The sequence below is a fragment of the Triplophysa rosa genome, linkage group LG15 (assembly GCF_024868665.1).
Source record: "Triplophysa rosa linkage group LG15, Trosa_1v2, whole genome shotgun sequence".
Classification (NCBI taxonomy): Eukaryota; Metazoa; Chordata; class Actinopteri; order Cypriniformes; family Nemacheilidae; genus Triplophysa; species Triplophysa rosa.
In genome coordinates, this window is record NC_079904.1 from 5,695,602 (window position 1) to 5,720,708 (window position 25,107).

A 25,107-nucleotide genomic window follows, 5' to 3' on the forward strand; every position below is an offset into this window, starting at 1 on the left:
GAGAAATCCCGAGGAGACCCCAAATGTAAAATAAATAAATATTGAAATAATGCTATAAATAAAACCTATGGAAACAAAATAAAAAGAGATAAAAAAAATACAGATAAGGGTTAATTAGGCATTTAGCCTACTACAGGTGTATTTTATAACTTATTATTTGATTCTCTATATTTATAAGACCTTATAGAGACTCACGAAAGAAAATTGTCCTCAGTCACCCATGTCAACTAGGCTACTTTGTTTTCAACGTCAGAGAAGATCTTCCAGTCAGATAATAGCCTACCTGCAAGTCGGATCATTGTATTTGCATGCATCTCTGATATTTCAACATTCAGGTCAAATAGCAGGTCTGCTGAAATTACTTGTTATGTAGTCCATGTTTACAAGCCCACGTGTTTGTGTGAACTCAATTAAAATCCGATTTTTATTATAGTACAAAACACATTTGACATTTTATCAACTTTTTATTAAGCTGGGGACGCGCCTTTTTGTTTGAATCTGTTAAGAGTGTGTCCCTTTAGAGTCATTTACTGTTAGGTCTTGATGTATTGTGGGTGTGTAAAACTGTACGAGGACCCGGTTACGCAACAACACAGACATTTATTATAGCCTAATGACATTTATATCTGCCTTTATGTTCAGCGCTGAGATTTAAAGGCAAAATGACACGCTTTATCACCACGACGCAGGAACTTGGCTGAGGATTGTAAATGCAAAACAATTTCAAAGCCAAGTTTGGAATCCAAACGTATGCTGTTCGTAAAAAGTACTCGTTTATTCAGCTCAATATGTAATAAAATACATGATCAAGTTTAATCATAACCAGCAGCTTATAAAACCTGTAGATTACAGCATGGTGTGGGTAGTGCCAACACATGAAGGGTACATTATAAACTCTTAAAATCTATTTTCAAACTGTAGTCCTAGATGGATTTTATCTGTGAACCACATGACGGCTGAAGCATTACTTCGTATATTTACTACACCCAATAAAAACACCCACCTAGTGTCACACCAAGACTAAGTGTCGGATGGAAAATACCAGGTGATATTCATTTGCATTCACAATAAGGGAGGAAAAGATTCAGGCAAATGCAGATGCATGAAGTGATATCATCGTCTGCCTACAGATAAGTGCAATGCCCTTTCTACTACACTTCAGGGCAACGGCAAGCGATGACGAAAAACATTGACCATTAAGCTGCCAAGTCATTCGCGAGAAACGCAAGTTGAGCAGAAAACAACAGGAACTAACTATTGTAGTGAATTGCTTCCCGATTACTTTATGCAGAATGACCGGACCAACTTCTTCATTCACACCATGGTTATAAATATGGCCAGTTGGGCTATAGACAAAATGTCCCATATCACAGAGCATATTATTATTAAAGTGGCTACACATCCAATTTTCTGCATTAGTTCAGTCAGTTTTGCAAAAAACACTCACAATTTAATAACTTAATCTGTAATGTTAATCAATAGTTCCTGAATCCAAGACATGGAATAAATCAAGAATTTACGGCGATTGAAAGCCTAAACAGGGTACATTAGATGTGTCCAATTGATTTGGTTTCAAATGACGGTGATTTGTTTAAGGTTGTTAGCACAGAGGACAAATGTTAACACCATGCTAATCCTCCTTCATTTGAAGGTTTTAAGTACAGTGAGAAACGCTTGTTGTTTTCATGATGCTGCAGAGGAGCAATGACTCCATTTAATAAGACGCAAAACCAAAAAGCAATTCAATCCTGTGATACTGTTAATTATTGTGAGAATTACTATAAAGAACACCATGCACAGCACATGATAACAGAACAAAAAATATTTATTGTTGATTACAATCCTAGCTAACGGCAAAGAGTGGTGTTAATATATAAACTAACTGGAATCCTTCCACCCGAGCCATAATACAAAGACAGTGAAAGTAGCAAAGGGGAAAAATATGCGTCTCTGCATAACGCTCATGTTTGAGGTGAGATACAAGAGTTGTTCTTTCTGAGATATCCGTAGACGTGCACCTATACCCATGCATGTCTAACCAAACCTGTTTAAGTCAGAAAAAGGAACATTTAAAAATACCCCAAACCATGAATATGTATGCACTCTTCAGAATTTGAAAGGGTCTTTCACATGCACCTGATTTTTCTCTGATTTTTTGGTATCTTCATCTCACCAGTCTAGTAATGAGCATCTATTGACATGCGATATGACAAAAACAGATGTTGTATTGAGTGATGTGGGAGTGTGCTGTGGAGTGTCTCTTTTTGAAACAGCTGAGGTTATGGGGAAATGGCCCTTTTTCAGTTCCAGCGGGCCAGATCGCTGATAAAGTGGCTTTGGGGGTACACACAATGGTCTCATTCTTTGCCAGTGGTTAGTAGCTTAAGGGCCTTCTGCAGATTCTGGACGGCAGTGCCCACATCCTCGTACTGCAGTGCGCTGCCTGCGTATTTACAGTATTTCTGTGCTCGGGTAAAGTCCTCTGGTGTAAGCCGCACGTCACCTGTATGACACAAAAGTTTGCATAAAAATGAGAAAATTTTATTAGAAAAATGCAAACTAGAACCATTTTCAAAAGAGAACATTTGGAGTTTGACACAGCTGTAAAGTTCACAGTTTCACAATTTTTCTTTATCACAAAGCAGGAAAATAAGATATACGTGCTATTATTATGATTATGAAACGCATCATATTATTGTACATATGTACATTAGCATTGCTAACTGTAATCGAACACTATATTCATATTAGAAAAGCATGTGTCTCATAGCGACTATGTGTGACATAGTGGATGCTAAAATGCTCAAAATGTGTTAAAAATGCCAAAATGGTTCTATTAATGACACAGTGCAAAACACATTTTACAGTATGATTATCTTTCTGCTTTTAGTATTAAGCATTTTATCGATTCCCAAGGAAAAATAAGAAAAAAGGAACGTACCCACATGATACATACATGTCTCACCAGCACACTAAATTATAGGGTGAGCTGAGGTTGAGCTACTTTATGAACATTTAAATTCAGGCATTTGCCAGTAGGCATTTGAAACATTATAGTCCATGAATGTCTTTACCACAGTGTAAACTCTGCTGGCTCTCACAACGACACTTTGAGTGACAGTTTGAGTTGAATCCATAATGTGGGAGCACACTAATGACCTGGACAGAGACGACCACCAAGACACTCTGAGCTTTCAAAACACTTTAGGTATATCATTTCTGGGAACGAAAGAAGACCTCTGGATCACATCTCCTCCACAATTAATATTTAACCATAATGCTTTCTTTGCCTTAGTCAATGGCATTGCTTACATAATTTAGCTAATATATGCACAGAGGGCTTTAACCACAGAGCTGTCTTGAACATTTCAACAAGTGGATCCTGGTAATGTAACAACTTTGGTTCTTAGTTTCTATGGTTGTTTCATTACAGCTGCAGAAAGATGAGAGTTGGAGCTGAAGATGCATTTTGGCTGATGTCATCCTTGGATCAATACTATCCACATAACTGTGTATGTAAGATAAAAAATAAGTTCTAATTAAGTAGATCAATGACATAAATCAATGATTCTTTGGATGGTGCAGCACGGCAGAAATGGCAGTTATTTATTCATAGGATGATAAATGTCATTAAGTTATACATTAAAGTGATAGTTCACCCAAATATAAAAATTCTGTCATCATTTACTCACCTCTTGTCATTTCAAACCTGTATGACTTCCTTCCGCAGAACACAAAAGAGGATATTTTGAAGAATGTTGTTAACTGTCTCCCATTCACTTGCATCGGTTTTGTGTCCAAACAATAGAAGTGAATGGGGGCCAGTGCTGTTCGGTTACTAACTTTCTTCAAAAAAAGAAATTCTGTCTTGACAGTATTTTCATTTTTAGGTAAACTATCACTTTATTGCTGCTGTTGGCCGTGTGACAAAGGAATTTTGTTGGATAATTAAGATGTATTTCCCAGTTAGACTGTGGTAATGTGCTCTACCTTGGTACTAGTTGTATTTAAGAACAGGTTTGTTACTGTTTACTGTAGAACTGTTATCTCTTAGGCATATGAATGACCTGGAGTTGCTAAACTTGCTTGCTTAATCATAACTAATATCTAAGAAAAATAGGGATTTAATCAATTCAAAGCGTATTTGTCTACTCATTAAAACAAAAGTAAAGCATAAGGACTACTAATTTTGGACTCCTAAATTACTATAAATTAAAACCCAATAGCATTGCCGGTTTGACATAATTAATAAATGGATTAAAGCAAAAATTTGAAATTTGAGCTCTAGTTTTAACGATAAATTTGGTTTGGTTTTAACCTATTGTAGTTATTTTAAGCTTTCTCTTCACAGCACAGACCTTGTTTTTCCTAAATAAGGAAATCTGATTGATTTGTTCAGACAGTGTACAAACCCGATTCCAAAAAAGTTGGGACACTGTACAAATTGTGAATAAAAACAGAATGCAATGATGTGGAAGTTTCAAATTTCAATATTTTATTCAGAATACAACATAGATGACATATCAAATGTTTAAACTGAGAGAATGTATCATTTTAAGGGAAAAATAAGTTGATTTTAAATTTCATGGCATCAACACATCTCAAAAAAGTTGGGACAAGGCCATGTTTACCACTGTGTGGCATCCCCTCTTCTTTTTATAACAGTCTGCAAACGTCTGGGGACTGAGGAGACAAGTTGCTCAAGTTTAGGAATAGGAATGTTGTCCCATTCTTGTCTAATACAGGCTTCTAGTTGCTCGACTGTCTTAGGTCTTCTTTGTCACATCTTCCTCTTTATGATGCGCCAAATGTTTTCTATGGGTGAAAGATCTGGACTGCAGGCTGGCCATTTCAGTACCCGGATCCTTCTTCTACGCAGCCATGATGTTGTAATTGATGCAGTATGTGGTCTGGCATTGTCATGTTGGAAAATGCAAGGTCTTCCCTGAAAGAGACGACGTCTGGATGGGAGCATATGTTGTTCTAGAACTTGGATATACCTTTCAGCATTGATGGTGCCTTTCCAGATGTGTAAGCTGCCCATGCCACACGCACTCATGCAACCCCATACCATCAGAGATGCAGGCTTCTGAACTGAGCGCTGATAACAACTTGGGTTGTCCTTGTCCTCTTTAGTCCGGATGACATGGCGTCCCAGTTTTCCAAAAAGAACTTCACATTTTGATTCGTCTGACCACAGAACAGTTTTCCACTTTGCCACAGTCCATTTTAAATGAGCCTTGGCCCAGAGAAAACGCCTGCGCTTCTGGATCATGTGTAGATATGGCTTCTTTTTTGACCTATAGAGTTTTAGCCGGCAACGGCGAATGGCACGGTGGATTGTGTTCACCGACAATGTTTTCTGGAAGTATTCCTGAGCCCATGTTGTGATTTCCATTACAGTAGCATTCCTGTATGTGATGCAGTGCCGTCTAAGGGCCCGAAGATCACGGGCCTCCAGTATGGTTTTCCGGCCTTGACCCTTACGCACAGAGATTGTTCCAGATTCTCTGAATCTTTGGATGATATTATGCACTGTAGATGATGATAACTTCAAACTCTTTGCAATTTTTCTCTGAGAAACTCCTTTCTGATATTGCTCCACTATTTTTCGCCGCAGCATTGGGGGAATTGGTGATCCTCTGCCCATCTTGACTTCTGAGAGACACTGCCACTCTGAGAGGCTCTTTTTATACCCAATCATGTTGCCAATTGACCTAATAAGTTGCAAATTGGTCCTCCAGCTGTTCCTTATATGTACATTTAACTTTTCCGGCCTCTTATTGCTACCTGTCCCAACTTTTTTGGAATGTGTAGCTCTCATGAAATCCAAAATGAGCCAATATTTGGCATGACATTTCAAAATGTCTCACTTTCAACATTTGATATGTTATCTATATTCTATTGTTAATAAAATATAAGTTTATGAGATTCGTAAATTATTGCATTCCTTTTTTATTCACAATTTGTACAGTGTCCCAACTTTTTTGGAATCGGGTTTGTAGTTTATTTTCAGTGTATTGGTGGCTACCGTAATGTTATGAGCCAAGCAGCTTTCATTGATGAAAGAGAGAATGGCAAACTGAAGGTGCTGATCAGTAGACAAAAAAAACATGATTTTTGTTGATCTTTTCTGAACAAAGCCTTATTGACTCCATAAAGCGTGACACAAAATCACTTACGTCTCATCTTATAAAATCTTATCACTGTATCAGTTAAACTATTTAAGGCTTCACTTAGCTTTAAACACCTTCAGACTTTGCAGTACTCAGGGTTGACATCCGCCATAAATCATCTCACCTTCAAGGCATGTGACACATCCCAATTACTGTCTTACACAGCCGCCTTTTATTCTTCAAACCTATTAGACAATGTCATGGCTGATTTGCTGTCATCGAAGACCCTTGATGTCTGGCTTAGGAGGATGCTTGAATAAGCAATTTGAAGTGAGACAATGCCATCGTTTTATCTATGTGATGTTTTTTGGTATGTGCCTAAAGAAATTTGAAATATTTAATTTGTTAAATTAATGTTTATTGCTATATTTATGCATTGTTTTCCCTATTTCCCTTCATATGTGCACTGGCCATGACTGCAGACAGACTTTTAAAAACCAAAAAGAAATCAGTAGAAACATTGTTTTCAATGTATACAAGTCTGGAAGGGCTGGAAAAGCAACTTTTCTATCTCAGAATTGTAACTGGAGTCATTTGGTTTTGCAGACCTGACTTAACCATTCCAATTTAGAGCAATCAGCATAATAATAGACACTATTATTGTGTATCATGACCTCACTTAGTAGACAGATTATTTAACTGGCAAACCGAATGCCAACACTAGCTCCACACACAAACTGCATGAATTCTTATTAAAAGTTCATTCCAATGACATTATTTTGCACTGAATTTTTATTTTGAGACCTGAAGCTTCGTCTGTGGCGGTTCTTTTCCCACTCGCTGTGGAAAACATTGAATCTGCTTCTCATAAGGCCTTCATTTATTACTCGAATGTCTTTTCACCTCTGGCCATAAGAGCTAAAAAGTCTCAGCATATCAATGAAAAGTGGTTTTATCTTTGTCAAAAAGTAGGAAAAGGGTGTGTTTGCATTTGAGAGGAGAAAGGGCTTCACAGCAGCTGTTACCTTCCTGGGTATTGTTGAGGAGCGAAGGATCAACCACTGGCATGGCACGTGGAACAGGCACTGGTTTGACGGGCTGTGCTGTTCCAAAACAGAGAAAAAAGTCCATTAGCTCATAACTGTGGATGCACTTTTACATCTGCATACTGTATGACTGTTGATAGGATACTGAAATGGATGAACTAACAAATCTATTTATTTTGGATTGCTAAAGATTTACATTCAGATGTGCCCAGCAACTCTGAGCATGGTCTTTCCAAGAAGCAAAAGGGGCAAGTAAATGATAGAATTTTCATTTTTGAAGAACTGTTCCTTCAACAAGCTGTCAAGCACAACAGCAGGGAAGGATGCAATGATACCCAGTACGTTTGCCAGGTTTAAAGTGAGGTCTCTGATCAATTTAAATGACTGCACCTCTGGGATGCAGTGGTATGGATTAGTCATTTTCACCATGCCTGGAAGCTGAGACACTAATCACTAGGGACAGTCACCATGGGAAATGCGCCCCTCATGGGGATGTTGAGCCTGCCTTTCTGTTCTTTTAAAGGTAGAGCTGGGAAACAGGAAACCTAAGGAGGAAATATAGATCCAAACACACAACAGCTCTGCCCCAGCCCTCCCAGAAGTACTGATTAACCTGTACATTTGTGTTGAGGGATTTGGATTGTTATGAATGACAATGGAGAGTGCGTTTAAAGGCGGGGTGTCTGATTTCTCTTAGCCGTTATTGATGTTCAAATCACCAAAACAAACACATCCCTACCCCCATCTTTCGCTTTCGTCAGCGCTGTCCGTCCTGTGCACCTTACTGCTGATTGGCTACAAGGTTGTTTTGGTACTCGGCCTGACTCAGTTGTCTAAAGCGTAATTCGGAAATCGGTTACCCCGCCTTTAAGTGACTCGCTCAACTATATTTAGCTGCTGTTCAAACAAATGAAGAATTTGTAAATCATTCACTGAATGCATGGCAACTGCACACAAAAAGGTCCAATGAGTAATTTTTTTGAGATTGACAGAAATTCAATATAATATACATAACTATCTTCAGAGGTGTATAAAAACCTTACATAAAGCGTTATGTTTTTAATACCTTAGAATGAGCTATTTCTATCTACATACACCGCAAGTCCCCTTACATGGAATTCACCATGTTGTTTCTACAGTAGCCCTAAACAGACAAACTGTTTCGTAAATACGTTATCTCCTTCGGCAAAGAAGCGAAAACATCTTAGTTCTGTGTCAGCCAACCTAGTGCTTTGAAAGGGAGGGGTGGAGTTGCAATCCGCTAAATTTCATACACTGGACATTTAACTAAACATCAGGTGGACTTAGATGTGCTGCTTGCTTACCTTCTGGAGGAGGAATCTCTGCAGGTGTATTGGCTGGGGCGTGTGACCCTGGGGGTATCTGAATGTTACTGAAGTTGGATGCTGAGGGTTGGTTTGTTGGATGGCCATGGAAAGAAGGCTGGGAATGGGATGGACCCTGAGGAGATTGTGATGGGCCACCACACTCTGCGCCAAATTCATCATCTAAGAAATTTAAAAAAAGCACAAATGTTGATTCAAACAGCTTTACGCTCATTCTTCACATGATCATTTGCTTTATAAATATGATAGAACATGAAGTTCATCGATTTATAAGAGGATTTACATCCTACAGCCATTACTATGGTCATGACCAAATCATTTTCTTACAACTGAAGAAGCTCCGAACAGACTGTTGCCATCAACAATCAAGCTTCTCTGATTTCTCAATTTACCCTACCCAGTGGTGAAAGGACACCTATGTTCACACAAACACTTTCACTGAACCATGCAAACAGATCATGGAACTTACTACCGATGAAGTTCCATAAATCTAGATGTACCCGGACAACTTTCTGTTGTCAAGGAGATGCTTGAGGCAAAGGAAACAAAGCACTAAACTGTATAAAACCTATTGTAACATTTTGAAATGTGGAATGTTCAAACATCTAGTGACATTTTAGATTTATTTGATTTGACATCTCATTCCAGTGCTATGCTTTGCCTCAAAACCCTGGAATAAGTTGGTGAAAGCAGTTATTACATGGAACCAATTTCAATCAATTGCAAGCTCAACCCTAAGACACCCCAAAATGAGTGACGAACATAAATAAATAAAGACATAAAATAAGCGGAGAGCGAAGAAAGGAGCTGGGAATTCCAAGAAACTGTGGCTGAGTTCTTCCATTCAAGATATTACGACAATCCCACATTCATAATGCGTTTCTGAAACCCATGAGCAGATTCTATTTTGCAAAAATATTGTATTACACTTAAACACACGGTTCAGAGGTTAGCACCGTATATATTTGCCTACATCAGCAACATTTAATAACAAGGTAAAACTTATAACATTCCTTTGCTAGGAACGAATAAATGAAGCAAATGAAAAACACATTTCCAAAATCTGTCGATTTAAACCTTTTTGGTGTTTTTCCATTCCCAGCCTTGTGTCAGGGGGTTTATTTTCATAATCCTCAGAGAAATAATAAGGGTGGGGCAAGTCATACAAACATTAGGTGCTTATGAAAATATGGCCATCGTATGGTTTCTGTGCCGAGGGGCTTGATCTGCGACAGATCCGGGGAATTCCTGGCTGATCCTGGAGAGCTTCCCTCTGGGAATGAAGGCAGATGAGGAATTGTGAAACAGGAATGGGGTAGACTCCCTAAAGACCACAGGCTGGGTCTCTAAAAACAGTCGGACTGAAAACTGTGCCCAGGCATGACTATAGACAAGATAGAGGGAGGTTGCGAGTACCATTGATACCAACACAAAAAGCCATCTCTTCTGTTCTTAGGACTAATGATCAATACACACCGGCCATCTTGAGAGTATCCTGAAAGCAGGCTGAATATATCATGCATTTTTTTGAAGTGATGATGAAAATGTACTGCATGCACTGCACCTGTGCACCTCCCCAACCAGTTATATCCGGGAAGGTCGATTGCTTTAACTGACTTTAAAACTCCATTAAAGTTTTCACAGATGAGAATTATCCAAAGGCTTTTGTTTTTAAGCAGGTGTGCAATAGAAAGAGAGTCCGCACTGGCTCTAGCACTATATGGATAAGCAAAAGTCAACACGAGGCTTAAGAGGAGCTCCGAGCCAATACAGCTCTGTATTTATTATTGATCTGTGGGAATAGCTGAGGAGAATTATTAGACGTTGCTATGGGTGTGCACAACCTGAGACTCGCCTATTGGCCATATTATTGTGACCTACATTACACAAAAATCATGTATTCCGAGCTAATTAGTGGCAGGGAGGGAATGGATCAATTGTGAACAGATGGAATTGTTTTAGTATGCAAGATGCTTGGAATATTGCAGTCATGTCATCTGGCACCGCATAGAGTTTATAACAAGTATGAAGCATGGCATGATACGTCTGAGGAAATACAGCAATAGCTGGGAGACAATTTAAGGGCAGAAACGAAACCCCAAAACATTTGGTTTATTAATGACCATTAAAAAATGACCATTATAAAAGGAACTTTATGAAGTGCTTTATTATTAGGTGTACAAATTACTTTTGCACACAGCCATACTACACAATGGCTTTACTGTAAAATGAAATCCAATACACATGTAATCTGCAATTACAATTATTCACTTGGCAGACACTTTTGTCTAAAGCAGCTCATAGTGCATTCAAGATAAACATTACAATCAGTATGTTTTCCATGAGAGTTAAACTTAGAGCTCTGTAGAGCTACAGAGACACCAATGTACTGTACTGTATATACGATTAACACACAACATCATAACTGTTCATTACTGTTAAAGTCATTCAAATCAGGCTACCCATGGTAATTTATGTATATACCCATGGTCAAGTTAACACAGCCCAATTGAAATGGTGGAATCCTTCACTTACTACTGAAGAAAAGTCATTTAGACAATGATCTCAGCATGTGTATATCGTGCAGTTTGCTAACTTAAGTGTCATTTTTTCCAAGCCGTACTTGTACCGACACCCGAGCTCATTTCTATTTGACCCTATTCCTACACAAGCCAAAAAACTTTCCATTGAGTCAAGGCATGAGCGTGAAGCATAGTCCAGGAAACTAACAGCTACTGCATTATTGTACATGAGGAATAATACAGGTATGCTAACTGAAACAATTGTTAAAGATTTGTTCTCTTTCCCCTCAAAAACTCCTTTTCCCATATCCTGCGGCTTGCCTCTCATGCATATATCCCTGTAAGTGGGAAAGCCAAACCCATACAGAGCGGAGACAATAACGCTCGGATGGTTCTTAACATAGCAGAGGCTATTCCCACATGATCATTCATTATTCCAAAAGAAAAAAAAACACCCACGTAAACACCACTTGGTGAGCTGTAATTTACTTTGTTGGTGGGAAAGAGTGGCTTTGGAAAAAAACAGAAATCAATTATGCTTATTACAACCTCCACAGGAGCCAAGTTTTGGCTGTGTTGTCTTGGCGTGCTGGTTGGAATAAGAACTAAACTTTCTAATTGTCAGAGGGATCTTGCAACAGAACTTGTCCTTATGCAAGTCTTAAATAGGGTCTTGTGCTAGTTACACAGCATATAAACATCCTAGCATATTATTTCCTCAAAAGGACCTCCGAGGAAAATGCTGTTTGACAGACATAACGAAAGAGACATTAGGTGCTTAAGCACATCAAGGCACAAAGAATGATATCAGTTTTCTTCTGGCAATGCAGCACATCAGTGGGAATAACCAAACATGAGGTCACCCATTAACAAGAGGGGCCCAGCTGCGAGACGTAAAGCAAGATAAAAAATACCATTACATATCATTACTACATGAAGCAACGGCACTTACCGACAGCAGTTAATTATAAAACAACTTTGATTTAGGTTCTGAACAAATGATACAGGCAATATTATGCAAGTATATCACACACTACAGAAACATACTTTGCATGTGTCTACGTCCCAACGGCTGAGTGCACACATGACTTCATCTCTGACATGAGCAGGTCAGGTCAAAAGCAGCACGCCCAGCAGATGTGTAGGGGAGAGTGATCTAACTGCACCCCATCTGCAGTTACATCAGGACGATCTTTCACTTTCAACATAAGGAATCTTCTCAAATGCATTAGTCTTTATCCTAACACTCACATTATCGCTAAAGGCTCTTCATAATGATATCAGGCTAAAATAGTCGTATTATTAAACAGAAGGGTCATATTTTAGTGACTACCAGCAAAAGGCCTTCTTGAAGAAGTTCTTGACTCATAGTGTCCCATTTTCACATTCTGCTTTATACAGTGAAGGACTTTATTCTGTGCCAGTGTTATTCAATTATTTTTCTTTAGATCCAACCATGCTCTCACACACCTGTCTATAATTTCCCACTAATCCTAAAGGCCTGGATAAGTTGGTACAGGTGTGTTTCATTATGGTTACATCTAAACCCTCCAGAAACGCAACTAAATATCCTGGCCATACGCTACAGTCATGTTCTGTGTGGTGATCATCGATTTAAACAAGGCTTTAAGGAGAAAAGCGCTTTAGTATTGCCGTTGTGTAAACACTCTCTTTAAGAGGATGAAATGGTATTTTCTTTTCCAAACGTGCAAATCCAAATGTTGACTAATGCTGGCCTTATGAGCATAACTCGATACAGAACGAATCCATTACCCCGAGCCTATTCCAATTTACTAAGATCAGATTGTAAACAACCAAACAAAGTAATGAGCTTTGAAGGCACCACCGTTTATTTGTGTGTTCCTTCTAGTTTCTTCTTGCAGAAACGTAATGTCTTATGTGCTTGCCTAGTTAAATGTTTTTTTCTTCAGTTTTCACAATACTGATGACTGATTTGTCATCGGTGGAACTATTATAGTTAGGTCATCTAACTGTGGATCATTTTCACACCATTAGAGGAGGTGGCAACCCCTGTGAACACAGCAAATCACTACACAAATAGCAGCCCTGGGGGCGGGTCATCTCCTGCGTTCCCAACTTTGATAAGGCACACAATGTGTGCTAACATTTACATAGCTGCGCTGAGGAAGCCACTCAGTGGTTCCCCGACTAGTGTGTATTTTGTTAATAGGAGTCGCAGGATCGTTCCCGGGGAGCAGATATAATATCAGCGTTTACCATATGCTTCCCCCTCCATTCCAATAGGACCAGCCTGTGGAGTCTCGCCATTCTTCAGACAGTTGTGGATGTATGCTGCCTTCCACTTCGCATACTTCCTGTGCTGGATGTTCTGGATAGGGAAAAAAGGGCAGGAGTCAATTGGTGAGTCATTAAGATAAGAACTGTTCAATTAGTGAAACAAAAGGGACAGATTATACTGTTTGTTTGGATTTCGGATATATTTAACCAAACTGATGAACGATTCACTCATATAGAGTATTTTCGCAAACACGAACTCAAGTGCACACTCAACTCATTTTACATTTCAACCTCTACTTGCACATGCATCACTCCTGCGTACTCTCAAGTCTAGCACAAAAAAAGTTTCCTTCTTACAAGTAATCCAATATATCTCAACTCCTTGTGGCATTGTCAGAGAGAAACAGAACAGTAATGGAGGGGGCTTCTGAGGGCTCATTGTATGGGTTAGTGTTACACAGAGACTGTTGAAACAGTAAATCCAATGAGCTGTCCACTGTAGGAAAATGTCTGGCCCTTAGGGAGCGAAGAACACTCAATGAAACATTGTCCATCATCGGACACAGGTCACTTCCCCTCTGTATAAAAGAGACATCTGCGACCATGGCGACCAGTAGAGATGGCACACTGGTATCCAAAAAAGATTCAACTGGTGGATTAGCAACACTTTCCAGGCACGAGTTTGCCAAGAATCGCCACTTAAAACCTCAGTGTACATTGAGAGTGGTGAGGCGTTGTCAATCCTTGGGTTCTGCTTTACAGTTTCCCAGCAATTTCCATGTTTTCGCAGCGGTTCTCAGATTTGACCTCGGGAACGTGGCTATTGACGTATTCCATTCCATTAGACGTTTTCACGTTCCACTAAATTAGGTGAGCTTGTGTCTCCGTGCCATCAGAAACAGGGTGATTGTGTCAAAGAACACAACACAGACCCGTATTTACAAGGAAAGTTCACCCAAAAATGACTGTCATCTGTCATCCTGTCCTTTCAAAGCCATATGACTTTCTTCTGTGGAACACAATGTGAACTTGTGCTAGAATATACAGTGAGGGAAATATTTATTCGATCCCCTGCTGAAGTTTGCCTGCTTACAAAGAAATGAAGGGTCTATAATTTTTATGGTATTTTAACTGATAGACAGAATATAAAAAAAATCAGGGAAAAAGGTGTTATATAAAGGTTATAAATTGATTTGCATTTCAGTCATATATAAATAAGTATTTGATCCCCTACCAACTAGCAAGAATTCTGGCTCCACAGATTGGTTATGTGCCTATATGGACCGCAGATTAGTCCTGTCACTTTAAGAAAGTACTCCTAAATCAGCTTGTTATGTATATAAAAGATGCCTGCCAACAGAATCTGTATCTTCCATTTCAACCTCTCTACCACCATGGTCAAGACCAAATAGATTTCAAAGGATGTCAGGGACAAGATTGTAGACCTGCACAAACCTTGAATAGGCAACAGACAGAAGCTTGGTGAGAAGGAGACAACTGTTGGTGTGATTATTTGGAAATAGAAGAAATACTAAATAACTATCAATTGCCCTTGGTCTGGAGCTCCCTGCAAGATTTCCCCAATGGGGTAAAGATGATCAATAAACATCAAAATTATTCAGAAAAGGCTTTGGCGAAAGTGCTGTGAGACCAAAATTGACTCCTCCTTTTGGATGGAGAGAAATGCTGACTCTGACCCCAAGAACACCATCCCTACAGAGAAGAACAGTGTTGGAAACATTATGCTTTAGGGCTTTTTCTCTGCTACAGGTACAGGATGACTTCACCGCATTGAGAGGCTGAGGGACGGGCCAGTGTACCATAAAATCTTGGACGAGAACCTCCTCCCCTTAACTAGATTACTGAAGATGGATCGTGGATTTGCCTTTAATTTGACAAAGACCCAAAACATATTGCCAAGACAACCAAAGAGTGGCTTAAGGAGAAGCACATTAAATGTCCTAGGCAGTCTCTAGACCCTAGTCCTATAGAAAATCTGTGAAGGAGGCTAAAACTTCAATTTGCTGAGCGACAGCCAAGAAACCTTAAAGATTTACAGAGGAGTGGACTAAAATGTATCCTGACACATGTGCAAACCTGGTGACCAACTATCAGAAATGTCTTACCTCTGTGCTTGCCAACAAGGGTTTCTCCACAAAGTACAAAGTTATTTTTTCTCGAGGATCAAATACTTAAAATAAACCTACCATAAAAATGATAGACCCTTCACTTCTTTGTAAGCAGGCAAACTTACAAAATCAGCAGGGGATCAAATAATTATTTCCCTCACTGTATTGGCCGGTCTGATCATATAAAAAAGTAAATGAGAACTGGGGCTCATCCTAAAAGTTGCCCATGTGCTATATTTAAGAGGTCTATAGTCGTACTTTAACTCTGTCGATATTAATCGGCAGATATTGGATTAATTTAACACCATAGGCAATAGCATGAAAAAGGCAGATACCAATGGTTTATTTGGGCCCTATGATTTCCGCGATACGGAAAAGTTTTAGTTAAAGCTTTGTAATCTACGCTAAAGTATTGCTTTTGTTTCATCAAAGAGCAGACATTGGCTCTGAATACGCTGCTCCTTTCACACGTTACTCCTCTGCTCTCTGCTGCTGTTAAGTTGTCCTGTCATCACGTGACTCCGTGCAGCGGCACCAAACGCATGCAGGCACTTTGGGCTGCTAGACTAGCGCTTTCACTGAAAGATTTCAGAAAGAAAGATGAGCAGCGTGTGGAGTTATTTTATCAATTCAGTGTTGCCCTATCTCCTTACAAAATAACCTAAAACAGACCAGTTACACACTATATTTGTAGACTACTATTTCTGTAATGACATAACCAACGGGCAACGTAAGTTAACTGGCACGTAATTTCATTACTGCTATTAAATAACCAAAAATCTGAAAAGAAGAATAACAATAACATTTAGTAATAATTTTGTGCACTTTATTTCAAATGTATATTTGTTTTTATATTTGTATTTGTTTTACGTTCTTTAACAGACCCCATAAATTATCATTCAGCAGGAAAGTACTTGAATGTTCAAATGTATACTTTTAAAAGTAAAAGGTATCGATATCGGTATGGATATCGGTGATACTGGCCCTATATTTACTTGGTATTGGAACGTTACCAAATTTTGCAGTATCGCCCATCCCTACCTCAGGCACATTTTACCATTTCATTTGAGAGAAGCAGCTGTCAAACTTTGTGGCAAACCGTCAAAGTAAAAGTCTGTCGTCAAAATAAAAGTCCAGTTATCCACATGACAAAACTGCTACTAAAATGTACAAAACAAGTAATTAAATGCAAGTAGACTTAAAACAGCAAAAGAAAAAAACATAAGATGTAAGATACTGGTTTATATTAACATAGTTGTACATTATGCTCTAATTTTATGGATTTTTTCCATAAGGTTCAAAAACCCTGCAGTATCTAGATTTTGTATTATAGTTTGAATAAATGCTGTAGTATAGTTAAGTATATTTTCATATGGGCAAAAGTATATTACTTTTAAGTAGTAAAAAAGAAAACAGAATCCTGGAAAATAAAATTGGAAAAAATGGAATTTGGGAAAAATAAAACGAATTCGGGAAAAAATAAAACGGATTTCATAGGGTCCAAGTTTATTAATTAACTGCATGGAGTCAATGAGTTGCATGTCTGAATAATCCAATGTTTTTCTCTGAGCCAAATAATTAAATAGCAAAAGCACAGACTTATTTAAGTTTATTAAAGAAATGTTCCATTTTAAGTCAAATATGAGTTAATGTTGATAATATTAGAAATAATGGATAGCAAAAATCATCTTTGAAGATTGTCATGCTGTCTTATTGTATTTTTATCTTAACTTGTGCCTCTCTTAAAGAGTACATAACATGAGATCATGAAAATTACATTTCATGCAGTGTGTAACATGCCGTGTTTGAAAGTAAGCAGTCTGCCAAGTTGTAAATCTGAAGGTGAATTAATAACAAAGTTATTGGCTTGGAAAAAAGGGAGTCGACTCTGAATCACGCAAACGAGTCGTCCCTTGTCCGATTCGCGAACCGCCACAGATTTACAGCGCTACATATAGTCCCCACCTACGTTTTGCTAGGACTGCATGCGAAAACTTCACCCTTCTCCCCCAAACACTGTAGCTCGTGAGCCTCATTCGTGGTAAACCAATCACACCAGACTAGACCATCTGACCAATCACATCAGACTAAGCTAGCGGAAAGGAGGGGATTAGACAGATGAATCGCGGAACGAATCATTTGAGAGTCAGTCAAGAAGTAAGGTAAGAATAACTGCCTATTATTACAAAATAATAGTGTTTTTACACCTTCCATGTACATAAACTTGTTGTTGGACACTCCATAAACCAAAGTAGGACCTTAAAAATCCCTAGTTATGTACTCTTTAAAATGTTAAATGGATCCAATTCATGTTTAGTAAAATTAATTTAATGCAGAAAAAACTAGCTAGTATTGTATAGTACTGTATGCAATTGACAATTATCGGTATCGGAATCGGACAATTTTATTGTTAAAATCGGTATCGGCCAAAAAATCCTATCGGTGCATCCCTACTATTTACTAATTTCTCTCCACTGACCCTGTTTTGTTTCCGGTGAGTCATTACCTGCAGTAACTGGGTTAAGACCAGAACAGATTTGTGAACGAATCATTCAGACTGTGAACTGAACCAACCAATGTATAACAACTCAAAAAAACAATTAATTCACGGACATCTCCACTTTAATAACAAACTTATGAAAGAGTGCTAGGGCAGATCTTAAAGTAAAAAACCTTGTATTTTGGTATTTTTCCTAACACAAATCTATTGTATGACTTCAGAAAAAATATAGTGCAACTACAGCAGTCCTGTATGAGCCATTTTTGTGATATGTTTATGGTGCTTTTTGAAGCTTTACTGCCCAAGTTTTTATTTATTTTATTATATTTCTCTCCCACCGATAAAAGCCACCATGGCTCTGGACAAATATGCAGTTATTTGTATTTATTTAATTTTGTGAGCTATATCACTTCATCATAAAAAATACCTATGCAGCAGATAATGTGCAGAATGAAAAGCTTCCTCACCTCATCTGTTAATTCACCAAAGACACTCAACACATCAAACAGAAGGCTTGCAGTGTAGAAGGACTTGATCATGTTTCTGCAATCAAAAGACACATTTAACTGTTAACACATAACACATACACGCATATGTAATATAAAGTGAATATATTACACATGAATGGATATACTGTTTTTTTTACAATGAATTTATTAATAGACTGTTAAAATGATCATGTAATTTGAAATGACCCTTCCTTTTTTACAAGACCTGCTTTTGTTAAAAAGTAATCTTTAGATTCATCTGTTCTGTCACAGATAGTTGCTGAAAAAGTACTTCCGACATAAATATCAAAACATTACCAACATCAAGACAGCAAAATAGTATTTTGGTCAATAACACATCCCAAGAACTACATGAATCTAAATAAGATATGATCAGGCATAAATAACTGCACTGGATCTGTTTTGAAAATGAATTATGCATTTCACAATAAATCAAACTGCTATGTTATTGGCTTTAGAAACAGGAAACCCTTAAGACTCAAAAAGAGACTCAAAAAGAATCACGTTCCAAGAAATGTCATTATATAAAATAAACAAAAAAAATAAAGTTAAATGTTATACAAACTTATTTCAATATAATTTATGTATCACAAATACAAAAATTTTGGGTTTCCAGTTTACTGGTTTTAGTTTTCCTTATTTTTGGTTTAGGGCATTTAATCATGTAGTCTACTTCTCATTCGCAGTTCCAACTCGCAATCCTTTCTTTTTGATTTACTTTTCGATCCACACATGGAACCTATAAACACACCATTGCAATGCTGATGATGTCATTAACACACTGCTTTTTGCACTGACTCCATACCGGCCTTCTTACTTAAATGTCAATTACAACAAAGGTTTGTTTAGGTGTTTTTAATTTCCTATGGGCGCTATACAATTACCCAGAAAGTCAGGTATAGAGCAATTCTCAAACAGCCGCCACGTGTTACCATCCTGGAAGAGATTAATCACAGTCACACTTCACTCAATACTCACTTTAAATTCAAGGCTGGAAATATCTACTACACTTATACAAACCAATGTTTTTTTCAAAATAGTCTGAAAAAGGATCCTAGAATTGTGTTTCATATAAGTGTAAAATAATCAGCTTCCCAATCTGTTGACTGATCAGCAAACTGCTCACATAACGACGGTCAAAATGTGCCGATACCACTTTTTCCTTTGCCGATCCGATACCTAAATTCTGTGTAACGGCCGATACTGATCCTGATCCGATACTAGCACTGTTTTTCTTGATCAACGTAGATTTGCATATATTTTTATCTTTTATTGCCAGAGGTAGTACTTAAGCATTTTTACTTTGAAGTACATTTTAAAATATCTGTACTTTAATGGAGTGTTTTTACTTTGGACAAAAAATACTTCCCTACATTATAAAGCACATCATACTTTTTACTCCACTACATTTAATAAATAAATGTTGTTTTTAACCTTTTAATCCTTGAGTACATTAAAATCTAACACTTTCCTTTACTTAAGTATTTTTACTTTTAAAAGTAGAAAGGTAGGATTTTTTACATGTAATTAAGTACTGTATTAAAGGTAAAAAACATATACAAATGTATTTATAAATTGTACTGAAGTATGATATTTGCTGTACAATGTAGTCTCATAAAGTACAGGCCTACTTAAAAAATGTACTTGAGTAAAATACTACTATCTCTGTTTATTGCACACAACTGGACCAGACTCGCTCATGCGCATTGTGGACATAGAGTGATGCGCTTAATGCACCCGCTTCACTCACGAGCATCCCGGACTTATAATGATGCGTCCTGATAATGATCATTCTGATGTCGCGGGGATCTTTGCTCCCCAAGTTCAAAACAGTTATAACACAAAGAGAAGAGATATGTTACGTGTTTAACACATAGTGCATTGCATCCATCCAACAGTTAAAAAAAAAGAGTTATTGTGTATGAATGATGCACAACATAGACCGCTTCCAGTGCTTTAATCACTCTATACTATAAAACTCATATACTAAAAAGTGACTTTCCCTTTTTACTGCAGATAAATACAGATAATTTACAGTGGCTAAATTTGTAGACTCTTGGAGTACATCATTCTTTTCATGAGTTTCCCATCGTCACGCACCTTACTCAGGTCAGAACATTGACTTCAAAATAAAACCTTTTCCTTGCTGACAATATTGGCATTGCATGAGGAAAACCCTAAACAATGTTTTCACCTTTCGCATTGTTTAAACAAACCTAAGCACATGAATCCTTTTTGAGGAGTGACCTCTGGACAGAGTGTATGCAGGTCTGACAGCTTCCTAGGGCGAGACTGGTCTCTACTCTAAACCTCACGGGCAGGAAGAGGACAAAGAGCACAAGGATAAATGTGGTATGTAATGTCAAAGTTTGTGCTTTTCAGGACTTGCTTGTCTTTTAAAACACTGCTGTTGTTTTCTCTTATACCAATAGCAACTGGTAAGAATCCACAAACTGGAATTTCCCATGTCCTTGTACAGCATATAAAATCCCGACGTCTATGACAACATCCTGAATTATATTGACCCTTCTACGATTTTATTGCTTTTAAGCAAACGTTTTGTAAACGTGCACTCAGACACACAGGTTCCATGCATCTCACCACAACCAAGGTAATACCTTGCCGGTCCTCAAAACCCGAGGTCTGAGTCATTGCCAGGTATTCAGATTCTGGACCCTTCACCAGTCGTACGCTGTCTATGACGTAACCGTCCACAACAGCTTCATTATACTGCCGTGACCTGTAACGCTACACCTGGCTAATCCATGCCGTCTCACTCCCAGACAACCGCCCTGTACAGAATCAGCCTTGTTGCTAATTTTAGCCTGCGACTCACTCGCTGTATGTGCAATTGTGACAGTGGGATTATTCAGTGTCACGGTTCAGCGAGAGGAAACAGTAATCAGATCCTGCGCAATCAAACGTCCAAACAATAACAAAACAAATCTACTACAGTCCGGGAGATGGAAACGCATTCCAGAATCCACCCAGACGCTGACTTACTTGTGGAAACGTCCCGATCTGTCTTCATTATCTGCATAGAGGAACATTTTCAGGGCGTAATTCTCGATGTGGGCATTGCCAACTACTTCTTGCGAGATGGACTCGTGGTCGCTGAGCTCGTTCTTCATCTGAAAGGCAGAAATCAGAAGCACGTATTAGTTTCTTTCGTGTGTAGTTCTGACACAAATTGAAATTATGTCTATGGTACTTTGGCAATAATGTAGTTGCAGCTCAGCGTGACAAAAACTGCACAATTTTAGATGATTGTTCTGCAAAGCTGTAGTTTCCATGTCATGACTCATTAATTCCTGAGATGCATCAGGCACTTGGATTCCACTCCAGAACTCTCGTGTAATTAATATCTTGCTGTAAAAGTGAGTCCCTCTGGAGACCTGCCCACGCACAATTAGTGGACTCATTCACCCAGCTTTTATTATGATCCTTTCGACGACACCAGATGAATACATTTGTAACTTTATAATTCACAGAAAACTGGTCAAATGCAACACAACCACACTCTGACAGTAGGCACTAAAATAGGCTAATGTTCTCCACGCCTCTAATAATACTGAGCTCACTAGAACATGAAATACGTCTATTTGTTTTCCTGGCATGCAGTTTATAACAAGACTCGCCTTTGGACTTTGTCTTTCTCCATGTTGGTACATTGACAATAAATGTGCTGTATCTTTATTTTAAATACATTTCAGATTACAGAAATAAAACCAAAAGCAATGTCTGAGGTGGTCCTGCATCAAATGGAATGGGAGATTTTAGCACATTCAGCTCAAACCTCTATCTAGGAAAACTGTGAAACACATAGACCTGAACCTGTTTTTTATTTAAAGGTTTGAAATGGCTGGCGCCCAAACGTTAAAGCTTTAGCCAGTCCGAGCTTTGCCTTCCTTTCTGCGATGTTACAGTCTGCTAGAGAGCGTCAGGTTTCCTTGTAAAATCACGAAAGCAAATACGACTGGTTACATTACAGCAGGTGAAACCTGGGTGCCTGAATGGACTCACTGTTCACGTTTTAATAGAATGTTAACCTACTTCACGGAAAAGCCCTGCACAGCACAGTGTGTCATTTGTTCTGTTTCGCAGAAGAATACTGTATAAAAACATAATTCGGAAGGAAGTGTGCAAACACAAGAGAGAAAGTGAGATTGAACTCTGTCAGTCGCCACACAAAATCGACGCTCGTGAAACTAGATCTTGCCTCTGCACATGGACTCTTTGGGGTTTGCTCAAAATCCCTTTGGATAAAAAACACTGGAGTCATTTTAATACTGTAGGCCAGTGTTACTGAAGGTAGCTTGTTCTTTGAAGGAAAAACTGAGACGGTTCTATGTTCTATTTGGCAAAGGTACTTGCTGATATTTGGTACGAGTGCGTGGTATAGGTGAAGTGAACCTTATCATGCAAGATTTACTTCCGGCAAGTATTTTGATTCTCTGTGTGAGACTCCTGTGCAAGATCAAAACTCCCTTCAGGTCCAGATATTTAAGGTCCTAAATATCTTACAGGCATCAGCAATGCATCAGCGATTCTGTCAGATGGCATCTTTGATAATGCACGCTATGCTATGGCTGGGCTATGTATATGCATGTGGATGACCAGTGATCGCAGTAGTGAGATAACATCTATTCTATAAGCTTTAGAAGTGAATGGAATCGTTTAAAGGTTAAGAGAATTAAAATACACATATGTCTATCATTGTTTGTGCGTTGTCCTCTTAATGATAGCTGGACAAGTCACATCTTGATAAAGAGCAGAGCATCACCTCCTCATGCAGGTTACAGCAGAACTTTGTTTTAGACCTTTTGACCGGATGTGCCCACCAGGATCTGCCTCTCCACAGGCTGTTGTTTCCTGTCTCTGTGACATTTAATGAACTGCGCTAAGGCGATAGTAAAAGCCTGCTCTGGAGACTGCGAGGTCTCCACTCTCGTCTAATTGGTTCCGAAATGTCTATAACAGTGGCTCGGCATAAAAGAAAAGCTTCTTTTAGCTTCCTGCTCCCTGTGTGAGGAGACCTATAAACGCAGCCTTTTGAACTGTGATGAGAATACAGTGCCCTTAGTGCAAAAGGTCACTCATCACTTATTTGAAAATAAATGCCAGACACATAAAAGAATGCAAACTTTGAATCTAATCGTATTGCAGTTAGGCGCAAGGCAGTAAACAAACCAATATTGTTTCTATGAAGATCAAGCTAAGGATTTACATAAAAGCACATAAAAAATTAGGGTGTTCTCAACTTACCATTTCCAATTGATCCATTAGTTTCACAAGAAACTTTCGGCACTCTGGTGTTTTGCTATCTATTTTCATTCCCGTCTGCATGGCGTAAAGTCGACCTGCAATACATTAAAGTGAAAACCCATTAGAGTCAAATCTAGAGACAGGCATTTTAATTAAAATTTCAAACACTGACGTTTTGTCACATTTTATCAAAGTAACACACACCAGCAAAGTTTGGAAACACCTAACTTAATGAATCAGCTTATGCTAAAATGGCTGAACATTTGTCCAATGGACTAATTGACAAATTTTGTCCGTATTATGTACTTTCCTAAAATGGATCATTTCTACTGGACATCAGAGACTAGTGGTAAAGCAGCCAACATGTGTTTTACTTTTATGTGTCTTTGCATTAGACCGCCGGAGTCCAGTCATCGGTTGGGGTTACAAAACATGGTCAAGCCCCGACATCTGGTAAAAGGTGTTTTATTTGCCAGATGTGCAATGTACAACAGAATTCTTCCAGCTTTTTAGAACAATATAATAACAGTGGTACATGGAACTGAGAGGGAGGCCCCATGAGCCTTTGCTGCATTTGTCCATTCTGGATGCCCACTTTGAATACTAGAGCTAGAACTGTAGAGATACAGATGTTAGTGCTCTAAAAGTAAGCACAAAACTGCAATATTCAAATGAATTCAGAGTACCGTAAATGAGGAACATGAACCCCAGAGTCTATTTAAATACGAATGAAATTACACATATCCATCAATCAGTTCAAACTGGATGTGTGGTCTGCAAACGTACAGCATAAGTGAGGCATGAAACAGGAAGCAGAGAGTTCATTTATTAGAATTCAAAGAGGATCACAAACAAGGTCTTCATTACGGGCTGCCTGGAAGACGACAAGACAACAATCAATTGCTATTCCACAAGCTCAAAGCCATTAAGTTTGGATTGTTAAGAGAGAAGCAGTGAGACCAGAGCCTTAGGGATATGCTCCACTAATGAAGATAATATGAGGTGGTCCCACCCACACTTTCACCAATTTAAAAACTCACCTAGGTGAATCTACGCTGTCCCTAAGGAAATTAAGAAGATGTGGCCTTACAAAATATTTCTTGGCTTTCATCGAATTTGTGTTATAAAAAGGGATGAACAGTTCCCCCATGGCCAAACATGGCCTAAAGTCATATTGCAGTAAGAATTTAGGTTCATTAGTTGTTACAGTACATAAAGCTTATGTAAGAAAAATGTATCAGCTAACAAAGAGACAAACTACAACGTACTTAAAAAACCAATGTGTCATATTTTGGAGGATCTATTGTCAGAAATATAATATACATAATCAGGGCTCTAGAGTGTGACCAATTTGGTCGCATGTGCGACCGTATTTCTCAATGGTGCGACTAAAAAAAATCTGAGGTCGCACCGGT

General features: G+C 38.4%; 1 protein-coding gene across 1 annotated transcript in view; it reads right to left on the reverse strand.

Moving 5' to 3' along the window:
- Positions 1-1,807: 1,807 nt before the first annotated feature.
- vta1 (vesicle (multivesicular body) trafficking 1) overlaps positions 1,808-25,107 on the reverse strand; it is a 29,488-nt gene continuing 6,188 nt past the window's right edge. Inside the window, exons 2-8 of the mRNA XM_057353432.1 lie at positions 23,693-23,787; positions 21,431-21,558; positions 18,386-18,461; positions 13,269-13,380; positions 8,488-8,670; positions 7,142-7,219; positions 1,808-2,503 (exon numbers count right to left, since the gene is read on the reverse strand). Of these exons, the coding sequence (XP_057209415.1) occupies positions 2,358-2,503; positions 7,142-7,219; positions 8,488-8,670; positions 13,269-13,380; positions 18,386-18,461; positions 21,431-21,558; positions 23,693-23,787 (818 nt within the window). The 3' untranslated portion in view covers positions 1,808-2,357. The remainder of the gene's footprint in view (positions 2,504-7,141; positions 7,220-8,487; positions 8,671-13,268; positions 13,381-18,385; positions 18,462-21,430; positions 21,559-23,692; positions 23,788-25,107) is intronic.